The following is a 21,778-nucleotide window of genomic DNA, read 5'->3' as shown; positions in this document are numbered from 1 at the left end:
TCCCAGATGTGGTCCTCGGGCCAAAAAGTTTGCCCACCCCTGTTATACAGTCTCTGTAGAGGTAGTGAACCTAATACTTTTTCTGTAAGAGTGCAGTGAGAGGATCTGGACCCTGCAGGAAGATGATGTGGGGCAAGTTTGGGGCTCGAAAGGTACTAAGGTCAGCCTGCAAGAAGTATCCAAGTGGACAAAGCCAGGGTGAAGCTTGTGGGCTGCTGGCTGGCTGTTTGGGTCACATTTCTGAACCAAAGTTGCACAGTCACAAGACACCCAGGATTATAAAGCAGACATTGACCGAACCCCTTAGTAGCCTGGATCAACCCCAAAATGTCTCAATCACTAAAATGATCTATTTATAAAGATTATACCTGGCTCATGTTTTGTGTTGGCATGGAGAGGTGTTTAGTAGTTCAGTTTGCAACCTCTTCTCTATGCCTCAGACCAGGTAATTTTGAAAACTTTGTTGGAATCAACCCTCTATAAACATTGAAATGGCGGTTAAACTAAATTTATGCATAATTTGTTCATCAGAAAAAGCTGATGTCTGCTTCCATTGATTAGTAGGAAGAAGGGAAGATACTTAAAGATTTTTAGAAGAAATATATAATAGAAAGATGAAAACGTGAAAAATCACAAAGTGATATTTATACTAAGCTACAAGGAAATTAAAAGGTCAGACACTATTTAAAAAATGTTCTTTTAAAATAAATCAACCAAATTCCCTCTTTGAGTTGATACTCTGAAATGCTCCAAAAGGAGACACTAGCCACTGCACATTTAGACAAGAAATCAGAAAGAAGTTCAGTAGTTGCTGGTACACACAGATAACTCCTGTGCTTCAAAGACTAATCACGAAAGTTAGTGGTAAACATTTCCCAACTGCAGAAGTGGATTCCATAACTGTATACTCTGTACAATTGCTTGCATCAGGGCATAGCGTTTGTTGTTGACCTCAGAAATAAAAATAATTAAAGAGTAGAGAACAAGAAAAAGCCCATGGAAGACCCAATTAAGAATAAATAATATTTCCCAAAATACCTTATCTCTAAGGTAATTAGCAGAAATTAAAAATAAAAAAAATACTGACAGATCCAATGACAGCAAATGAAAAGATTTCATCTTCATCACCAAGTTACTCTGGCAGAGAGCTCAAGACACAGTATCCATTCCCTTTGTCTTGTACTTGCCCCAAAACTAGAATTCTGTTCTGTATTTACATTTTTTCTTATTGAACTGGAGTAACTTTTGCCTGCTGTGTGACAAGTTTCAGCAGCTTTGAATGAATGTGATCATGAGAAAAGCTATCCATCATTTTCATGAGCCTTCCACTTCCTAGTCAGCTCTGCAACTTGTGACTATGAAGCTGTTGTTACTTTTGTTATTGGCTTCCATGACAAGCTGACCTTTAACATGAATAGGTCGGTCTCCTGTGGAGACAGAATTCACAACCTTCTGGGGCTTATGCACTCTGGAAGGCCACATTTATTATCGTCTGGATAGGGCCTTAAATATGGTACAGAAATATTACTGCATTTTATTATTAATTATGCTAGGTGCTTTCCAAGCTGCGGACATTAAGAATTACTTTGAGTATGTAAGTTACATCACACTTTACAAAATATATTTATCCAACAACTCCATCGTTTCAAAAGTGCTACTGCTAATACAACTGCAGATTCAAAATGTGTCTTTTTTTTTCAAATTGATAGCAATTACAGATAAAAGAACACTAAGCATTTTTGCCTTATAGAAAAGAAAGAAGAGGAGTAAGCGGCATGATAAAGCCATTCATCATAGTCAGTTTAAAAGTGGTAAAGCTCATGTCAAGCATGGATTCTGCAAAAGATTTCATGGTCAATTAAGTAAATACAGGTATAAAATGGACCTAGTGTTGAAGATCACAAAGCCAATTACTGATAATGTTTAATTTCACTTCCCTAAATCCCCAAAGTGATTTTTTTTCCTCATAGGTTTAAAATGACCAAAGGAAATAGAGAAGCATCATTCCAGATCACTCTGAGGCTTTAGAAGGCTTTGTGAAGAAAAATCAATTATATACATAGATATATACATATATGCACACACACACATATATATACACTCATAAATATATGCACGCCCCCAATTATTTATGTGCGTGGTATTTATAATGTAATTAATTCTGAACTAAAGCTAAGAATAAGGACTAGCTAATTGTTTTTTCTTCACAAAGGGCATTAAAGCTTCTAACATTGATTTGGAAATACACCTCTCTATTTTCTGTGGACATTGTAAACCTTTGAAGAACAAAATCTGTTTCATATTTAAAAAATATGCTGTCTTAATCAAGTATTTCTTATGATATTCACCATGGACATAAATATTTTTAATAGCTTTTTTTCCTTCAAATTGAAATACAAATTTCAGGCGTATGGTTGGTTGTTTGCATTTATGCAAGATTGGATTTATATTACAGAAAACCTGCTGACTGCTATTATATAAAATGGCTTTCTTTGCTATCATTTTTGCAAGTCTGTATTAAAACTAGAATAGCATTAAATGAGCCTTTTATACTTTAAATATTCAAGAGTTTTATATTCAAAATTTCTTCTGGTGCTGTCAAACTAGTGTGCCTGTAGGCAAGGTAAGATCAAGTTAGGCTCTCAAAGGTAGAATTAAATTTTATCAGGGCATTCATCATAATATACAGTTTGCTTAAAATGCAAATAAAAAGTATGTGGATTCAGAGACTAAAGGCTTTTCAGGTAGTGTGTAAAAATCCAAGGGACAGGCTTTTATGGAATAGATGTTCTTTAAATTTACATTTCCTTCATTTTAATGAAAACACAGAATAAACAAATTATGATGGACATGCTTTAAATGTTCATTTTTTACTTTGAATTTATTTCTTCTGTAGAGTTTCTTATTGCAGCTCTTTATTTAAGAAAAATAAAAACAAGACATAAAAGATGAGGAAACATATTAAGGAACAATTACCTCAGCCATTTTTGAAAGTTCAGTCCAGTCATCCTTGTTGTAGCTGCACATGATACTGGCAATTACAATCTGAAAAGAAAAAACATCCAATAATTTGTAAGCTGCTGTACACGTGAATTATACCTACTACGTATAGTGACACAGAATCCTGTTGTACTTCCAACCAGTAACTATTATAGCACTGTATCTGCACATTGAAGGCAAAAAAGATCCACAGATTATCAATGTTTTCAGTATTAAAAAACAATTATTCAGCAAAGCTGGCAATACTACACAACCTTAATTTTACAGTAGTTTACATTGTCATCAACATATAGAGCCCAATTCTGCTCCCAAACAGTCGATGAGAACAGAAGCAAGCCTAGGCACTGTATCTAACAGGTGCATTACCGAACCTAGCTGTTTACTGGGGACAAAACTGTAATTTTAATAGTTTATTACTACTTACTATATCAACAGTATTCTAGGCACTTTACAGATAGGTAAGAAGACATGTCTCTGCTCCAAAGAGTTAACAATCTAGATTGGCAGCACAGAAATACAAAACTCCCATTGATGTTAATGATGCTAGGATTTGACCGGTGGGGGCGGGAGGGATGTAACACTGACATTCACTATATGTCTGAGTAGCTCCACCAAATATCTAATGTCTTCTAATCTCTAGTTTAATGCCCCCATTAGGGGAAGAGATGGGATAGCAGGCCATTCGGAGTAATTTTTTTTAATGAGGGAATGGCAGTAGGGAAGAGTGTTACTCATGCATAAAGTTACAAAAAGGGTTAAATCTTTGCAAGATTGGAGTCTAATTTATTGTTCACGTGCACCTCCTGGCAATTTTCAGTGCTATTGTTTCCAGGTTTCTCCCGCTAAGATTATTCGCATTCTTTTCCCTGAAGATGATTTAGGTTTCATTTTTCCAAGGTGAATTTCATTTGTTATTTTCTGGCCATTGTTGCAGTCTCTCAAGGTCTTTGTCTGTTATTTCTCTTACCTGCCTGTTGTTCTCTACACCTCTCAGTTTTTGTATCTGTGAATGTAATTAAGTGCTGATTATCTCAGCTTCCAGATCATTAAAGGTTTTAAATAAAACTGGATCTAATATATCATCTCTGATACTCCGGCTAGATACCTCTCTCCAACTCAATACATTGTTGATATGGGCCTTCGGCCAATTTCCAAGTTATGTGACAGTACCCAGTGAACTGAGACTAGAAGACAGCATCTGCCCTGTACTGCCAGACCTTAGGAGACTCCATCATATACTTTGAGGGGCATCAGAAGAACGAGGGTGTCATATTTTCTGCTGGCATAAATCACTGAAGTCAATGGACATTCTGTCTCTCTCCAGTAGCCTCTCTTATAGCCCTTACACCAGCAGAGAATTTAGCCCAAGAGATCCTACAGAGGGCAGAAATAAAGGAAGAGGTTAGAAGAAAAAAAAACAGAATTGAAGGGATGTCCCTAGCCTTCTGGCAAACAGAGGCTAGGGACACCATCCCTGCCCATCCTGGCTAATAGTCATTGATGGATCTATCCTCCATGAATTTATCTAGTTCCCTCTGTGCAAATTTTATGGTTGGAAAATATGTGGAAGATGAGATATTTAAACTCTCCAGGGAAGTGGGTGAAAGGGGCAGGAGAAATGATGAGCATGGTTCCAGGGAAAATAAAAGGAGTTGCCCAAAGAACAATTTAACTGCCAAAAGCAGTTTCATGCTTTTATAAAAAGAAATGTGAAATATAAATCTCTCTTTTTCTTCAATAAAAATGAAAAATTGCATTGTTCTAAAGAGTTGTTTTTGTTTTTTTCTTGGCAAAATAAAAGATTTTGAAGTACTATATTTCTCCTTTTAATATTTTAAATGTATATATCTTTAGTTGTATACCTACTAGCATAAATATAAAAACAAACAAATTATTGATTAAACATGTGCAGTCACTGTTGGTGTGTTTTATTGCACCCCTTAAAGTATATGAGAGAAATAATATGTCAATTCTGTTAATGACATTCCTTTATAACACATTTAAAAAAAAAAATCTTTTTATAGTTACAGGACAGGAAGTTCTATGGCCTGTATTATTCCGGAGATTAGACTAGATGATCACAATTGTCCTTTCCGGTACTGAAATCTATGAACTCTATTTCATAAGCATTTAAGTTATCTTGGAATACTCAAGATGACTTAAGTGCTTATAAAACAAACATCAACAATAATAAATACTTTTTAACAAGGCAGTTTTTTGTATTAAATATCCAAGAGCATCAAAAGTTGAAGCTCATTGTGTTTCATACTTCATTATCAAAAATAAGTTTAGGAAAGTATGTATATATTCAGAAATTGAAGGGTAAAGAACTATATAAAATGCTGCACTGGCTGGATGCTGCCCAAGAACCCATGACTAAGACAGAAAGATACCCTGACAACATTCTGGAGTCACAATCTGAAGTACATTGGAAATCTAGGAAACAATTCAAGTTCAACTTAAACCATTATTTTTTTTAAGCAGGAAAAAGCTATAGAGCAACAAAGGTGAATAAGTATAATTATAAGTAGATGAGTTAGATTTCCTCAAGTGTTATTAATGAAGTTTGAAAATTCTACTGGGAGTATACAAAGGAGGAGGAACAAGATATGTGGTGTTTCAAGGAGCAGTTAATTAAGAAAACATAGAATCATAGAAGACTAGGGTTGGAAGAGACCTCTGGAGGTCACCTAGTCCAAGCCCCTGCTCAAAGCAGGACCAACCCCAACTAAATCATCCCAGCCAGGGCTTTGTCAAGCTGGGCCTTAAAAACCTCTAAGGATGGAGATTCCACCACCTCCCTAGGTAACCCATTTCAGGGCTTCATCACCCTCCTAGTGAAATAGTTTTTCTTAATATCCAAGCTAGACCTCCCCCACTTCAACTTGAGACCATTGCTCCTTGTTCTGTCATCTGATACCACTGAGAACAGCCTAGCTCCATCCTCTTTGGAACCCCCCTTCAGGTAGTTGAAGGCTACTATCAAATTCCCCCTCACTCTTCTCTTCTGCAGACTAAATAAGCCCAGTTCCCTCTCCTCGTAAGTCATGTGCCCCAGCCCCCTAATCATTTTCATTGCCCTCCGCTGGACTCTCTCCAATTTGTCCACATCCTTTCTTTAGTGGGGGAGTGCCCAAAACTGGACGCAGTATTCCAGATGTGGCCTCACCAGTGCCGAATAGAGGGAACATGTTTATTAAATATTGATTGTTAGTATTCACATTTAAAATTATGTATGTACCTGTGTCTAACGTAGTGGATCATGGTAACAATAATATAGTTGAAAGCAGAAATTGCATTTCCACTGTAAATGTTCATGTGAAAAATATGATGAGAAAGTTTGAAAAATAATATTTTTGTTTTATTCTCTCTTTTTCCTAATGTTCTCTTACAACTTGAAATTAAAACTGATTTTCCTATTTCAAACCCAATCCTCCACTTTTGTAAACAGTCCTTACTCAAGGGACTACTCCCTCAGATGAGACTGGGACAAATAATATGAGAGCTACTCTTGTACGTAATGATTTATCCTTTTTCATTTGATAAATATTGCTTTTTCTGCATTTCTAACGGAGCTTAGTTTTGTTTACATCTTTCTTTCATTCAACAGCATCAATGATACTAGTGCAGCTCTGGGAACAGGGTTCATTACTTAATTTGTGTTCCTTCTACTAGCTTTTTCACAAAAATGCCTCTGTAGTTAGGCTAATTTCACTTGATATCAATAACAAAATCAAGTTTTAATAGCCAGGTAGGGCACTTTGGTGATGTCAGAGGCATGTATTAATGCCTAACAACACAGGGCTGGGAATTTATCAAGAAAATGCAGAGTAAAACCCATACACTTATTATATACAATGGATGGAAAATAAGGGAAGCAAAAAAGACAAAGGGTAAAAATCATTCCCTTCATTTTTTAGCGTAAAATAATATACCCATTAATTGCAAATTTCTGGATCCTCTCCCCCGTTATAGCACTCTATAGACTATTGGCCTCTAAAATGCCAGTTTGAAAAAGTATATGAACCTACAGAGCAATTTCCCACAAACATATCCTTAGAATTTAAGCATCCAATGACAATTTTCAAAAAATTTGTAAAGGTAGAGTGATGCGCAGCCTAGACCTTGTCTCCCAAGGACCAACTCAGAACTTATATTTGACTCCTGTCAGGAGTCCAGAAAAGATAATTTATAATAGAAATACAGAGAAAACTTTAATTCTGATTATTTGAACAATGGTTTTGAGATAAATCTTAGGCCAAATCTTGCTCACCTTACTTACATAAGTAGTCTATTGACTGACCAATAGAGCATGCAATAAAGCTACTGCTAAAATGTAACATCTCGTAAATGAATGTGGGCTAAATTGTGGCTTTACCATAAACCCTGAATAAGGGGCAGCATGTGGTTATGCTGACTTAGAAGCAGTCTAGAGAACCAGTCATGACTGTATCACAATCTGATGCCCAGTTCACCCCTTGGTCCAGAACAGAAGTGCCAGCCCTGTATTGGGCACAGATTACTTTCCTCTTTGCACCAGCTAACTTCATTGGCCAGCGTGTTTATGTGCGTGTGTGGGAGGTGAGGTGTAGCATAGCCTACTCCCCTCCCACCCATGCTGGAGGGGGGAGGAGTGGCTCCATAGACACTGCTTTCCCTCACACTACTCCCCGTGATGAGTAGTCCAGGCAGAGGAGTAAATGGATTCCTTACTCACTGAGCAGGCACACGGGCGAGTGACAACCTCTCCCTGTGCTTACAAGGATGAACAATTTTACTAAGAAAAAGTTTGTGAACTTAAGTCAGACTGCACGTTTAGAACAGGCTGCATTAGGGACGGGATTTTCTTGATTATTCATGCAGCAAAAGGCCCCGAAAGAAAACTTTTTTTTTTTGCACTATAATCTGCCATTCGGATCAGGAATTGTAAGATGAATACTAGGTTCTTTAACTACAGTACAAAAACCTCCATTTTGCACAGTTCTGTAACTAATGCATTAGTAGTTGTTTTACTTAAAAGGACACTGTCAAGGTACTTCTCCTAACCTTTAACATATTTTTCCTTACTGTTTATAATAACCCTCTAAAAGTTTGATACAGAAACCTCTTTCCTTCATAAATATTTCTTCCCTTCCCTATGCGTATGTGACTGCATCATGAATTTTGTGATTTTGGTTTTTAATTTTTAAGTAAAAGGAACATGGAAATATTTGTGGCCTTTTACCCCCTAACACACAGAATTCATTATAAAGACTTTCTAAACAAAAAGAAAAAAGATTGGACCTATTTTGGGTCTACCCATCTTGACCATTTCTAATTAAAAATCGGCCATTTTAAAGCTTTATCTGGAGTATTCAAGAGGTATAGATTAGTTCACACAATTTCTCCAGTTACTGCTCTGGAAGGAAGAGGGGAAGCCTCAGTAGATTCAAAGGTTCTGACAGGTCTCTAGATAGTTGGATTTTAAGATGAACATTCCTATATTCAATACAGTAGCTATCTCAGACAGATCCCAGTCCTATCTATCTTCAATAATCATACTTATGATTCTCCCTCCGCTAGCCCTATCCCTTTTCTCTTCCTAGACTATTCTCCCAATCCTATAGACATTCTCCCCATACTCAAGAAACAACAGCCACCCTACCCATAATTGATTTTTCTTCATTCTCTTCCCTCTTTATCCCTAGGATTATCCTCGATTAACCTGAGTGTTATGAAAGTTCTGCACCAAGTTCCATTTAAAAACTGCTGCTGGCTTTAACCTGTGCTATCACTCCAAACTCTGCACCAAACAATGCATTCTGAAGTACTTTTGAAAATCTCCATGAACAGAAAGAAACTGTGGGTATTTTCACTTTGAGAAATTTCTACTGAAGGCTGTAAAACTAGGAAGGAGCTGCAGGGAGGTAGAAGAATTAGGTTTGTAATAGTTGCCTATTTGAAAAGGAGAGTTCACTAACTTGACTAAGATATGGAAGAGGAAGAATGGCTCGATGGGCAGGGAGAACAGAGATTAGTAGATAGAAAAAGTATGTAATGTATATATGAGGTTATTCTGAGTTTATCTAAACTTCAGAAATGAATTGCATTTGGTTTGGATAAATAGGAAGAGCACAATCCTGGAAAGTCGCGATTAGTTCCAAACCATTTTGCCCATCCTAAACCAATAAAACATAGCTTAGACCCTAGACTGATTTGGTCTGGAGAAATTGAGCCCAACTGCTCCCAAAGAGAACTCCTTCATTTCAAAGAATTTACCCTGTAAGAAGAGGAACAGACAAACTGCAGGAATAGGCTTTGTAAATTATTAACAAAAATCACAGGTTGGGGTGATCTTTCAGAAAGCAGTGAGAAAATGGGGTGGTGTTCATCACCCATGAAGGCTTGGTAAAACAGGGCAAACTGTTATCAACTGGATCTTAATCTCAGAGCGAAATTCACCACTATACAGAGGCCAGAACAAGGGCTACGTGGCACTCAAATCTAACCTTCGGCCTGTTTCACCCAGACACAGTAAGCATTCCCATTCCCATCTAGCACATTTCATGAAAGCACTTACAAATGCAGCAGGATGATGGGTGTTCAACGAAAATAGTTTACCACATGCTATATTTTTCAGTTATTACAAGCAAATGCCTCAGTCCTTACTTAAAAACAAAAAAGGCCAACCAAAGTTTGTTGTAACTTTGTATCAGATAAAAGAATGAATGCACACTGCAGGCCGTAGGCCATATTCCGCCCTATTTTGTGGCACTCCAGTGGCACAAAGTGCTAGCAAAGGGGGCAGGTTCCTTTGGTTGTATAGAACTGATGTAATGACTTTATGCTAGCCTACCTCTGTACCCTCAAGTCTAGGAAGCATGTCAGGAGCCATTCTTTGCCAGAGTAATGACTCATGGAGGGCCACTGCAAGCTAGTGCAACTCAGAACATTCCGTAGTTGCTCTAAGTTTCACCAAGTACCAGTGTCAGAATTGTGGCAGTGAAAAGGTGCTGTAGAGATGTGGCTCCTTGTGGACCTTCCAGTTGCCCTGATGAGATCATGGGGGGAAGAGGGGAGAGAAGAAGTCTCTATCTCCAGTGTTCATTGCGGTGGGCCCTGGTCCACCAGCTAATTGTCCCTTCAGTCCTATTCTCTTCTGCAGGGCTGGAGGGGCTTAGCCCTGAAATGCTCTAAAACAAAAAGCAAACCCAACTCAATACTGGGCCTCCCACCAGTCTTCCTGTGAGGCATCCCTGCCCTTTCCTTTGGGCTCAGGTCCCAAAAAGTCTCTTACTTGTGTGTCACTTGCTCCTTGGGGTCTAACTGCTCCTCCCCAGTGGATGCTCCAGCTAGCAGGCCCATATCTCCACAACTTGGCGAGCAAAGCTCCCTTTAGGCAAAGATGCAGAGCTCTAGCTTCCTTCCTGGATAGTCAGCCCTGAACTTAGCCAGGCTCTCTCCTTTTATTCCCCACTCCAGGCTTGGCACTGGCTGCAGGTATACCAGTGGTGGGGCTAGCTGGGCCCAAAGGCCCTCCTTAACACCTTCTCTGCTGGTGTGGGGCCTCTCTGCCCCATTATAGGTGCCTTAAAACCATTTTCCCCCTATGAATTTGGCCCATTAAACTCAAGGTTTTTTCCCCCAAGCTGCTGTGAACTCTTCAGGTATAGCTCATCACTATCAGATGTTAGCAATTTGGCAAAGATTTGTCAGACTATTATGCTGCTTCCTATTATGATGTCTTATTTGCTCTGCGGAAGCATCTAAGAACACCACTCATAGACCAGAATCCCATTGTGCTACGTGCTGTACAAACATAGAAGAAAAAGATAGTCCCTGCCCTAAGGTGCTTACTATCAAAGCATATGGCAAGAGACAACAAGTAAATACAGACAGACAAGTGAGAGCACAAAATGAAACAATGAGACAGTAAATAAATAATTGCAGTTTCCTACTCCCAAATCATTGATTTGGATAATTTTTTTTTACTCTCCACCTTGCCTCTTCATCAGGCTCTTGTAATCCCACCTGTTTCCATCTGGTGTACACAATTCTTTTGTGCACAGCTGCATGGAATCTTACACTCTGAATTGCTAGTTTATACAATGAAAAAGTTTCTAAAATACATCTCACCAGAAAGAATATTCTGTTTATAATAAATATTACACACACACACACACACACTTAAATGTACAGTAGTGAAAAATAATCAGCACCCAAAAGATGTGTTCTTGTTAAAAACTTTTAGGAGCCAGTTAAAATGTGTTGCCTTGTAGACCTGCCCAGGTTTTTATTTTACTTTGCTTTTTCATTGCAGTTTTTGATTGGTTGCAGAACTGAAATAAAAATAAGCTTCTTATTAAAAACTACCTAGAATAGCAAATCCCATGCAATAAGAGAGTTAACAATTGTAAACCCTGTCATGTCTCTGAGAAGCAGAGGAATTATCTTGTTATCAATTTAATAATGGAACATTGAAGTAAATGATGCCATCCACTGACACCAGTAACACTCTCTCTCCTGGGAAATTCATGTCTGTAGGAACTGTCAATCTAGATGGATATGGACATATTAAACATTGTACCTTCAGTCCATAAATCTATTCTTTCTATGCTGCCTTAATAAAAAGATTCTGCATGGTGATAAAGACAAGCAATGCAGAATGTCTTGACATTACTGACCTACACTCCTCCTATTTAAAAAAAATCTTCCAGAGAGTGGATATTAAATAATTTAACAATCTCTAACTTTCCCTTGTTTTTCCTCATATCTTGTATTTAAAATATCTTCAAGAGATTTTATGTCAATAAAGACTGAATAATTACATGAAGATGCAAATAGCGACTAATGCTGTATTTATTATCCAGCTTTCTTTGTTTAGAAAGCTAGCTGCTTACATTCCTATCTTTGCTTTATTTCTTCTCCACTGGTTTTTCAAACTAAAGTGGAAATAATATACAGTATATCTAAAAACAAACAAACAAACAAAAACTCACACACGGGGCGGGGAGGGGGATATTTCAAAGAACAAAAAGGGCCACATCTGAGGCTAAACTGAAATGTTTATTTTCAAAGCAGGAAAAAATTGATCCTGTGACAATGTTCAGTTATGATGACTCCAGTTCTATTACATCAAATGACAGATGTAGATTTAATCAGATTACTGATGGATGTCGGTGAGGTAGACTGGGATATAACTCCAAATTAAGGCACATAGTCGCTAAGATCCAATGTAAGTCCTCAGGCAAATGAAAACCGGGAGTTGGAGACAAGCCAATTTCTCAAGAAAATAATAAAATGTTGTTGCTTTCGCTGCAACAGGAAGCTAAACAGACCACATCTGATGAGCTGTCACCTGATATAATAGACCAGTAGCTTGATTTCTAGAGATGTTCTCCACCCACAATTCCCCTTGAAATCAGTCAGAGTTGTGGGAGCACTACACAAACGAGGAAGGCCTAAAACACAAGTTCCATGTAGTGCTTATTGTAGACACGATAGTGATAGGTGCAAGTGACAGAACAATATCAGTGAATACATCTGGCAGCCACAGTAACACAGGAATCCAGTGAATTTACATGGAGAGCTGGCTGGAAAATTATACTTTTTTCCTGTGGAAAATGTTGTTGGCCGAAACACTGGAAAAAATAGTTTAAAACCCATAACATTTTCAATGAAAAAATGAAAAAAAAATTGACCATAGACTGAAAAATTGTAAGTGTTGAGCCAAAAAATTTCAGTTTTTTGATTAAAAATATCAAATATTTTAGAGGAAAGAAGACACTGTCCGTGAAAGATGTCCAACGAAGGCAAAATCAGTACCTGGAGAGCACACTTTAGGGAGACAGGAAAGCTGTAGGTGATCAGAAAACCCAGGGTCATTATATGGGGGAGGATCAAGAGGTTCATCAGTTCAGATAAACTCCTCAAAGTCTAGAAGCTCATATAAATCTTCTCAAAAATTATCTGATGGCTGCAAACTGGCCTGGAAATTCATAAAGATCTTTGGTATTTTATATTTAGGGTAAGGATTAAAATGACAAAGGAATAACTTTTCCCTCAGTCTATCAGCCTTTTTGGTATGCAACAAAAACAAAATACATATGTGTAATTACATGAATATTAATGAAGGGGAAAATACACAATCTAAACAAGATTGAATCTGGGAGAGGCGTGAAGGTTTGGGTCCGACTCCATTCTTAGATAACTAGTGAATCACTGTTTGGAATTTACAGTTCCTGCAGGATGCCGCAAAGTTTGTAACACCCATGCAGGAGTACCTTTTGGGCAGCGACACTATCAGGAGGAAGCAAGGGAGGCCAGTGTATGATCAAAAGAGCTAATGGAAAGAGATTATATCTGGTTTTACAATATTTCAGACACAAACTATAACCTGCAGCTAAAAGTTACCAACAGGATGCTGACACTTCATTGATTCTTAAGACACATATGGAAAGACAAAGCAGGGAAGAGGCAGCACAAATTAGTTGGTTTTTCCCCAGTACGGATTTTTTAACATCTATCAATCGATTGATCTATGGTACTTATACAGCTCCCATTAGTATCTGAGCGCCTCACAGCCTTAACTCCTCTCCATTTTAAGCTAATCTTCATTTTACAGATGGGGAACTGCAGTGCAGAAAGCCACAATGACATGCCAAGGTTGCACAGGAAATTTACACAAGTCATTTTGAAATGAGAGAGGTGTTTTCAGTGGTAGGACCCAGAGGCATGGGCACTTGGAGACAGAATTAATTAATTCACTTATTTTGCCATTTAAATATAGTGTGTAGCTAATGGTGCAACAGTGATTTACCCCACAGAGGATCTGGCACTATGCTGCCTGCTAGCCATAGCCATGGAAGGAGCAACACAGTGGCCAAACTCTTTTACATGGAGTGCACTAAATATATTTCTTTATACCACTGTATCTCTTACTCATTCTGCCCCCCTTGCCACAGGACCTGAGCACTGATCTCTCCATTGCTCTCTCTCCCTCTTCATATGTTCTTTTTTCCTTCTTTTCTCTCTACCATTTCTCTCTCTTCCCCTCATCCCCTTCCCAGGTTCCCATCTCTCTCTCTCATTCTTTGTCTGTGTTTATCTTGCCCCAGTGTTCCTTTTGCTGCCTCCTCCACACACAAAGGTCTCATCTACTTTCCCCACTGCCCTTGAGCACAGCTGGTCAAATCTCTTTTTGGCAATCAAATTTTGCAAATGAATAATCCTTTTTTCATTGAATAATCCTTTGGGGATTCTCCTCCTAACCTGGTTATTGAGTCAGCTCTACACATGCTGTTCCCCAGTGTATTCCCTCTCTTCTTCCTCTTTCCATCCCAAAGAAGTCTATCCTACTCTACCCTTCTCTCTTTTATCCTCTGCTTGTCTTCACCTCCCCTGAAGCCACATAGCAGACAGAGGTTAAAGGGGTATTTTAGAGGAAAGGGAGAAAGGAGAAACATGTCTTTATGCCCTACTTATCTTTTATTCTTCATCTTCTCCCATTACACATCACTGGAATGTTACAGCAGGGATTGGGAGGGATGCGTGAGTTAGTGGATGCAGGGTTGCTTCCTCCTCTACCCAGCCACTCTCTCTGTCTCCATGCACTGCTCCCTGCACCGCTCTCCTCCCTGTGATGCAATGAAGGGAAGGGAAGCACCATTGGGTGAGGAATGAAGTCAGAGACAGGAGGAAAGGCTGTTCTGCCTGCCTGAAGAAAATACACCTTAACACACTTAAAACCGCCTTCACCAAATAAGGACACTCCACCAGAGAAGTAGATCACATCATGTAATCAGCCACCCAAATACCCCAAGAGAACCTGCTTCAATATAGAAATAAATCCCCTCTTATTGCACACCTCTAGTTATCACCTACTATCCCACACTGGAACCCATAGTGGGTATCAAACAACGACAACATATACTAAATGGGAAACCCATCCTGAAAGAAACCTTTCCTGAAACCCCACTTCTGGCTTTCAAACAGTCCCCCAACCTCTCCAAGCTCATCAGGCAGTGTGGGGACCCCTAGATCACAATTTTGTCACAGATATTTTTAGTAAAAGTCACAGACAGGTCACGGCTTCCATGAATTTTTCTTTATTGCCCGTGACCTGTCTGTAACTTTTACTAAAAATATCTGAGACAAAATCTTAGCCTTACTTAAAATTGTGCTAATTACTTATGCTAAACACCTTGCACCTTATGTTCCACCCTGCATTTTGCTGTGATGCTGGGAGCACCTTTCCCGGTCCTGAAGAAGAGCTCTGTGTGACTTGAAAGCTTGTCTCTCTCACCAGCTAAAGTTGGTCCAATAAATATATTACCTCTTCCACCTTGTCTGCCTGACGATAAGGTGGAACTGCTGGTTCTACTGAGCTGTGGCCCAAACTGCAGAGGGTGAAGAGAACTTTTAGTCTTTAACCTAGCACACAAGACAGACTTCTGCAAACAGTCCCGAGAACCTTAAATGACCATCTGATAGGCATGTTCGTTTTAAAGCTCTGTGTGGCTCGAAAGCTTGTCTCTTTCACAACAGAAGCTGGTCCAATAAAAGTTACTACCTCACCCACCTTGTCTCTTTAAAGAAACTATTATTCAATGAAATCCATCCTGCAAAATAGGAAATCCACTGCAGGTCACATGGAATTTTAAGGCTCTGGGATGGCTTTATTCAATTTAAAAACTACAATTCTTTACCTCCCAATGCCACACATTTCCCTACCTTCAACATCTGTGCTTTTAAGTCACAATTCAGGAAAGCATGCACTGTGATGGGAGTAATCATGTACTTAAAGCTAAGCACGGGCTAAATTGCTTTGCTGAATTGAGATATAAAAGCACAAGTGAAAGTAAGCAATATGAGTCAAGACAGAACATACATAGAGCAGGTATGGCCATAGCTAATTGAATGCTAACTGTATGTACAGAAATAATAGCAGCTAAAATGGACACACTTACTTTTGATATGATCATCATTCTGTGAAGTCAGTATGTCCTTATCCTTTCACAAAAGGGTCTGATATTACAAACTCTACCACTTTGACTTCACTGAATGACAGTCCAGTGATAATATGGGAGAGTGGTCACTTTAGCTATACTAATACCATGCCATAAGCTATACTGCAATCTCCCACTGCCCTACCTCACAAACAAAATGATTCATACTATGATTCCCCACAACTTTTAAGTAATGAGAATTACAGGGAATTACAGATCCAATCATTTGTGGACAGCAGAATTAATACCCAGCCCTAAAAAAGAAGTTCAAATTCAAATTTTCTCTGTTGTTGCAACTACTAGCTATGTCCCACTGCCTCAAGGTATCTAATGTGCCATTACCAGAAGGACATCGCTGTACGAAGATGATGATGAATTTTCTCAAGTCTGAAGCAGGCAGGCCTGCTTTAGATCCTGGCATACACTGGTATTTGTGACTTTTTTAGTGTCTAGTAATTGACTGCCTGCCTGTAGCAGGCATCAGTTTTTTGCTCTCAAGAAATCATTTTTGTAATGTTCTTTTTAAATAATTTTAGCACTTAATACTTAATGGTTTCCTCTAAGTCTTGATCAAATGGCCACACAGCAATATCAGACCCATTTTATTAGGTTTCAAAAGTGGAGACAATACTGAAGAAAATTAAACATGAAAGAGGATATAAACTATTGATGGGTCAATGTGGTGGTGTCTAAGGTTCTGTGAACCTTGCAATCTTTTTTGGATTCATAGTGTTCAAAAACCAAACCAAACCAAACCCAAGCTCAAGTTTTGCAAAAGCTTTTCTTCCTGTAACTCAGGATTTTCTTCAAGAGAAATCATTCAAGAGACTACTTGAAAGGCTCCTTTTCACATCAGCTGCAAGTAGACATTTATTCATTCTTTGTTTAATTTAAAACTGTGTTGTTGATAGCATTAGCAAGTTCTCTTTTGCCTTGTCCTCTGCCACTTACATTGTTCCTTACAGGGAAATTGCTTCAGAGATTTGTGTTTTACACCCAACTATTTCACATTTTTATCCCTATGTCTCATTTTAAAGTATTCTCTGTATTCTTAGTGATTGCGGTAAAACTTGCACTTTACATTGATTTGTGTTAATTTGTACAATAGCGGTTAAGTAGGGTCACAGTTTTGAAATCTGGGTGCCTAAAGTTCAGTTCCTAAATCCATATTTAAGCACCTAAATAGGAGTAGACTCATTTGCAAGTGGGTGAGTTTCTACAGTTGATTTCAGTGAGAGCTGGATTGCTCAACACCTCTGAAAATCAGACCACTTTTTTCTAGGTGCGCAAGGGTATAAGAGCTTTACTCTGAGCCAAATCTTGTCTTCTCCATGGGTCACAGCACCATATTAAAGGCTGAATACACCTGCAAGTCCTGGACTCCTAGAAAGTGCATGAGACTGTTGAACAATATGTGGGAAGTCCTGGTCTACCAGAATGGCCCAGATCCCAATCTGTGGCCAAGTAGCAGATGGTGCAGCGCAGAAGGAGATTGCAAAGGTGGCTTAAAGCCACCCCCAGTGCTAGGGTGATTTTCACTGTTCTGGTCCCCTGGCAGAATTTAGAGCAGCCTAATGACTATTATAAGTTTTGTCAGTTGCCAACAAGTTCACAGGGCTACCATTGTTGCTGGAGATCACTGGACCATAGGGACATCCCAGCCGCAGCCTCTGTGTTAGCCTCATGGAAGGGAGTGGTGTGGGAGAAGCAGACTGTAGGGCACTGGATGTTCCCCATATGCTCTGATGGAATCCTTCTGTGCCTGGTTACACCATCTTTTGGACAGCTTTGGTCTTGGAAGGAAGGGCTCAAAGTTGCTCTAAAGTAGCCCAGGATCTGATCTTGTGTATATTCTCAGCTTACTTACCTTTTTGGCTGAATGTCTGTCAATAACTAGGTTCGTGCTAAAACCTCTCCTATACTGGATGGTGATTAGGCTCACATATTTTTTCATTATAACTAAAATATAGCCCCATAAACTATTAAATTTTCACTTAGGAAAATGTCTGATAACACATCAGTAGTTCTGAACAAGTTAGATTACAGTTAAATGGATCTCTATTTAGTGAAAATTGTTATCGGTTTCTCAGCATTCACTGGTTTGCTTCCTTAAAAGTTTAACAAGAAGTGGGTAGAACTGGCAGTCAAGGAGAAGAGATTTATCTGAAGAGAATTGCCAGCTCCTTGCCCTTAATTTTGTGTCTTATTTGCTTCTGGAGTGCAGCCAAAAGACTGCTTGGGTCATCAAACATAACAGCTAGCTACTTAAGTAAATTAGAATGTCTGTTTGCAAAGATAAAACTACCCACTCACGAGATTTTCAGATCGTATGTCTCAGAAGGGACTGTTGAAGTCCTACCATCTTGGGATTTGAACATGATGCTACATGACTCACTGGGTTTTCGTCCCACTTAGGAGAGACTGTGGAAGAGGAAATTCAGAGAGAAAAAGTTCAATGATGAAATAGAGAACCAGTGTGTATCTTATGCAATTCACCCATTTGAGCCAGCCTATCTTTTTGAGGATGTAGTTCTTCTCTCCCTAGTAGAAAGCACAGGGTTCTCTTTAATTTGGAAACTATTTTTAATTTAGTGACCCTACTTAACCGCTATTGTACAAATTAACACAAATCAATGTAAAGTGCAAGTTTTACCGCAATCACTAAGAATACAGAGAATACTTTAAAATGAGACATAGGGATAAAAATGTGAAATAGTTGGGTGTAAAACACAAATCTCTGAAGCAATTTCCCTGTAAGGAACAATGTAAGTGGCAGAGGACAAGGCAAAAGAGAACTTGCTAATGCTATCAACAACACAGTTTTAAATTAAACAAAGAATGAATAAATGTCTACTTGCAGCTGATGTGAAAAGGAGCCTTTCAAGTAGTCTCTTGAATGTAAGCCTCCAGGAAATAAAAGTGAGATTTTTCTTTTAAACATTAAAACAGACACTCCTCCTTCCCTCTGGATATACCTACTGTACCAGAATAGCAGACACCAAGACCCTGTGTAGAAATGAGGGGCTCCTCTATTGGGTCAAGCTGATATTGGGCACTTGAATCCGGCATGAGGGTGCTTGGTAATTAATGCTGAAAAGGTATATAATTTTTAACTCCAGTCTGAATATACAAAGACTTAGAGTAACTATGTAAAATGCTAACTAAAATCTGGGAACACCTGAGGTACAGCCAAAGTTGGAGAAAAAGGCTAGGCAGGGTTTTATGGTGGCAATTGTTAAATCTGATTTACTAATAAAGCCAAATTATGGTGTATTAGTAATATATACAGTAGGGGTATGATCTATTCAGAGCACAGTGGGAATTGTACCTGTTTATACATACTCTGCTCAGTGGAAAAGGTAGAAATATATTTTAAAAAGTAATTGTCTCAGAACCTCCCACTCCTGGATCACAGACTGAAGTGCTTTTCAAAATGATGGATTAAAATATGAGTTTAAGGCCTTGTCTACACTAGAAAGGGTTTTCCAGCAAACACTCCTAATGTAAACACATCTAATAGAGTTCTTTTGCCAGTACATCTTATACTCGTTCCCTGAATGAAATAAACTATGCCAGTAAAAGGATACTTTTGCTGGAATAAATAACTATGTCTACACTAGGGCTTTTGCTGGCACAGCTATGTCAAATTGAGTGTGATTTTTTTCACATTCCTAACCAACATAGCTATGACAGCAAAATGTAAGTCTAGATTAGGCCTAAGTATTTTTCTTAATGAGGGGCACATAATATCACTACTGAAATTAAGTACAGAATATGGACTATGGGAGTAACATATACTTTTTGCCATTTGAGTGTAAATTTGCTTTTTTATTATGATAATATGAATTCTGCTTAGAGAAAAAATGAATTATGTAAATCTCATGCACTCAGTGTCTTCTAAAAGATTAGCAGTCAGTTCTGATACACTATTTTAAAGCTATTGTACATTTTAAAAGGTCTAATTTTGAAATTTACTTAATTGACTGTAGCAAACACAGAATGGAAATGGGGAAGAAATATTTGGTGGATAAATGCTTTGCACAGGTAATAAGGCTGGCAGAATGTCATCATTTTTAAGAACGGTTCAATGGGTTGTTTTAAGACTTTAGTTTTTGATGGATCGTTGGCTATTAATGGTTTTAAAAACCATAAAATTTAACCACTTTGTTTTTTTACTTCTTAACATTGCCACAAGGTCATTTTTACCTCAGATGGCAATATCCACAACCTAACATTAAAACAATAATGATCCAGGAGCAGGGCATTTCTTAGAGATTAATGACTGACTGGGAGGAGGTGATGGCCTGAGGCATTGCTGAGAGCCGTTGACCCCAGCCGGTTTATACAGGGCATTTCTAGAAAGAATGAATGCTCTGTTTGTTAGCCAATCAGATTGCTGGAATTATTTCTCAACATTCCATTGGACATATAACGACTTACAAAATTCAGAAGATGGTTATATTTTAAAAAGTGCCTATGTGTTCTTGCTAAGACATACAGCCTCTAAAGAAAAATGACCTTAAAAGGAGAGCTCTACCTTAATAACATGAATAAAAATATGCAATTCATCATGTGATCATCAATAATTGATCATCAGATTCAGGAACAATATTTTTAGTACATTAGTGTGTATATTTTTAGAGCATTTCCCTTATCAGCACTCATTCTAAAAGGCTGTTCATTTGTTTCTTCTAAAAGGAATTTTTAGCACTGGCACTAGCTAAAAGTAATGCGAGCATTAAACCAGCTTCAGCTGACTCTGGCCATTAAGGGGTTTGTCTTTTCCAATAATCAAGTACAGCTCTCTGCACATTTTCCAGGAGGTGTCTGGTGGAGTATTCCAGAAACTGCTTAAATTTTTTCCTAGCTCTCAGCCTGAGGCAAAAGTTTTAAAGATCCTCTTGTAGTCTTCATAAAACTGTGAAAATTGTCCTTTTCTAACAGGATCAATAACTTACACTCTAAACCAAAAGAATTCTTCTTTGTGTAAGTACAAATTTCCCATCTGCCTTACTGCACCATGTCAAACACGGCTGTAAAAGTAAAACAAACAAAATAAGCCATGCCTTTATAAAATGCATGAAAATAATCTAACTTGGCACTAACACAGTTTGACTGGTTGTTCAACAAAGCAATAGTTTTCAAACCCAAATCATGAAACATCTCATCACATTTCTCCTCAAGGTCCTTATTTGTCACCAGAAACACTGTACACTTGATGCCCAGATTTACTCCTAGAACCTTCATCGTATTTACTGTTGGGGTAACAGTCTCAGTTACAAATTGCAACTTCAGTTAGAAGACGTGTGTTCTCTTGAAATTCAATTTCCTTCCACAACCATTTGAACTTAGTAGCGTTAGAGTCTCTGCTGTTCTATCAGATTAGTTACAAAATACTTAAAAAAAATAAAAAAAATATCATGACAATGACCAGCTGCAAAGCATGTTCTTTTGGGGCCAAATTTTCAGCAGGGTTCCTTAACTTTGCAAATATTGTAGAAATGCTTACAGAGACCTATTGAAAATGTGGTCTTTCAGATATTAACAGACTTGAAGAGAACATTTTCATTAACAATATGAAACCTCACTTGCATATATCACTTTCCAGACTCATAGACTTTAAGGTCAGAAGGGACCATGCAAGAAGCCTGGGAAACAAGCAGGGAGAACTGGAAGTCCTGGCACAGTCAGGGAACTATGATGCGATTGGAATAACAGAGACTTGGTGGGATAACTCACATGACTGGAATACTATCATAGATGGATATAAACTGTTCAGGAAGGACAGGCAG

At 38.3% G+C, this 21,778-nt stretch overlaps 1 protein-coding gene across 1 annotated transcript in view; it reads right to left on the bottom strand.

The window, feature by feature from the left end:
- Positions 1 to 21,778, bottom strand: part of LOC113407210 (dihydropyrimidine dehydrogenase [NADP(+)]) — a 602,627-nt gene that overhangs the window by 144,093 nt on the left and 436,756 nt on the right. The window contains exon 15 of the mRNA XM_026655393.2: positions 2,977 to 3,045. Coding sequence (XP_026511178.1) covers positions 2,977 to 3,045 — 69 coding nt within the window. The remainder of the gene's footprint in view (positions 1 to 2,976; positions 3,046 to 21,778) is intronic.

Source organism: Terrapene carolina, unplaced genomic scaffold, assembly GCF_002925995.2.
Source record: "Terrapene carolina triunguis isolate 2854851 unplaced genomic scaffold, T_m_triunguis-2.0 Scaffold210, whole genome shotgun sequence".
Classification (NCBI taxonomy): domain Eukaryota; kingdom Metazoa; phylum Chordata; order Testudines; family Emydidae; genus Terrapene; species Terrapene triunguis.
This window is presented reverse-complemented; position numbering and strand designations above follow the sequence as displayed.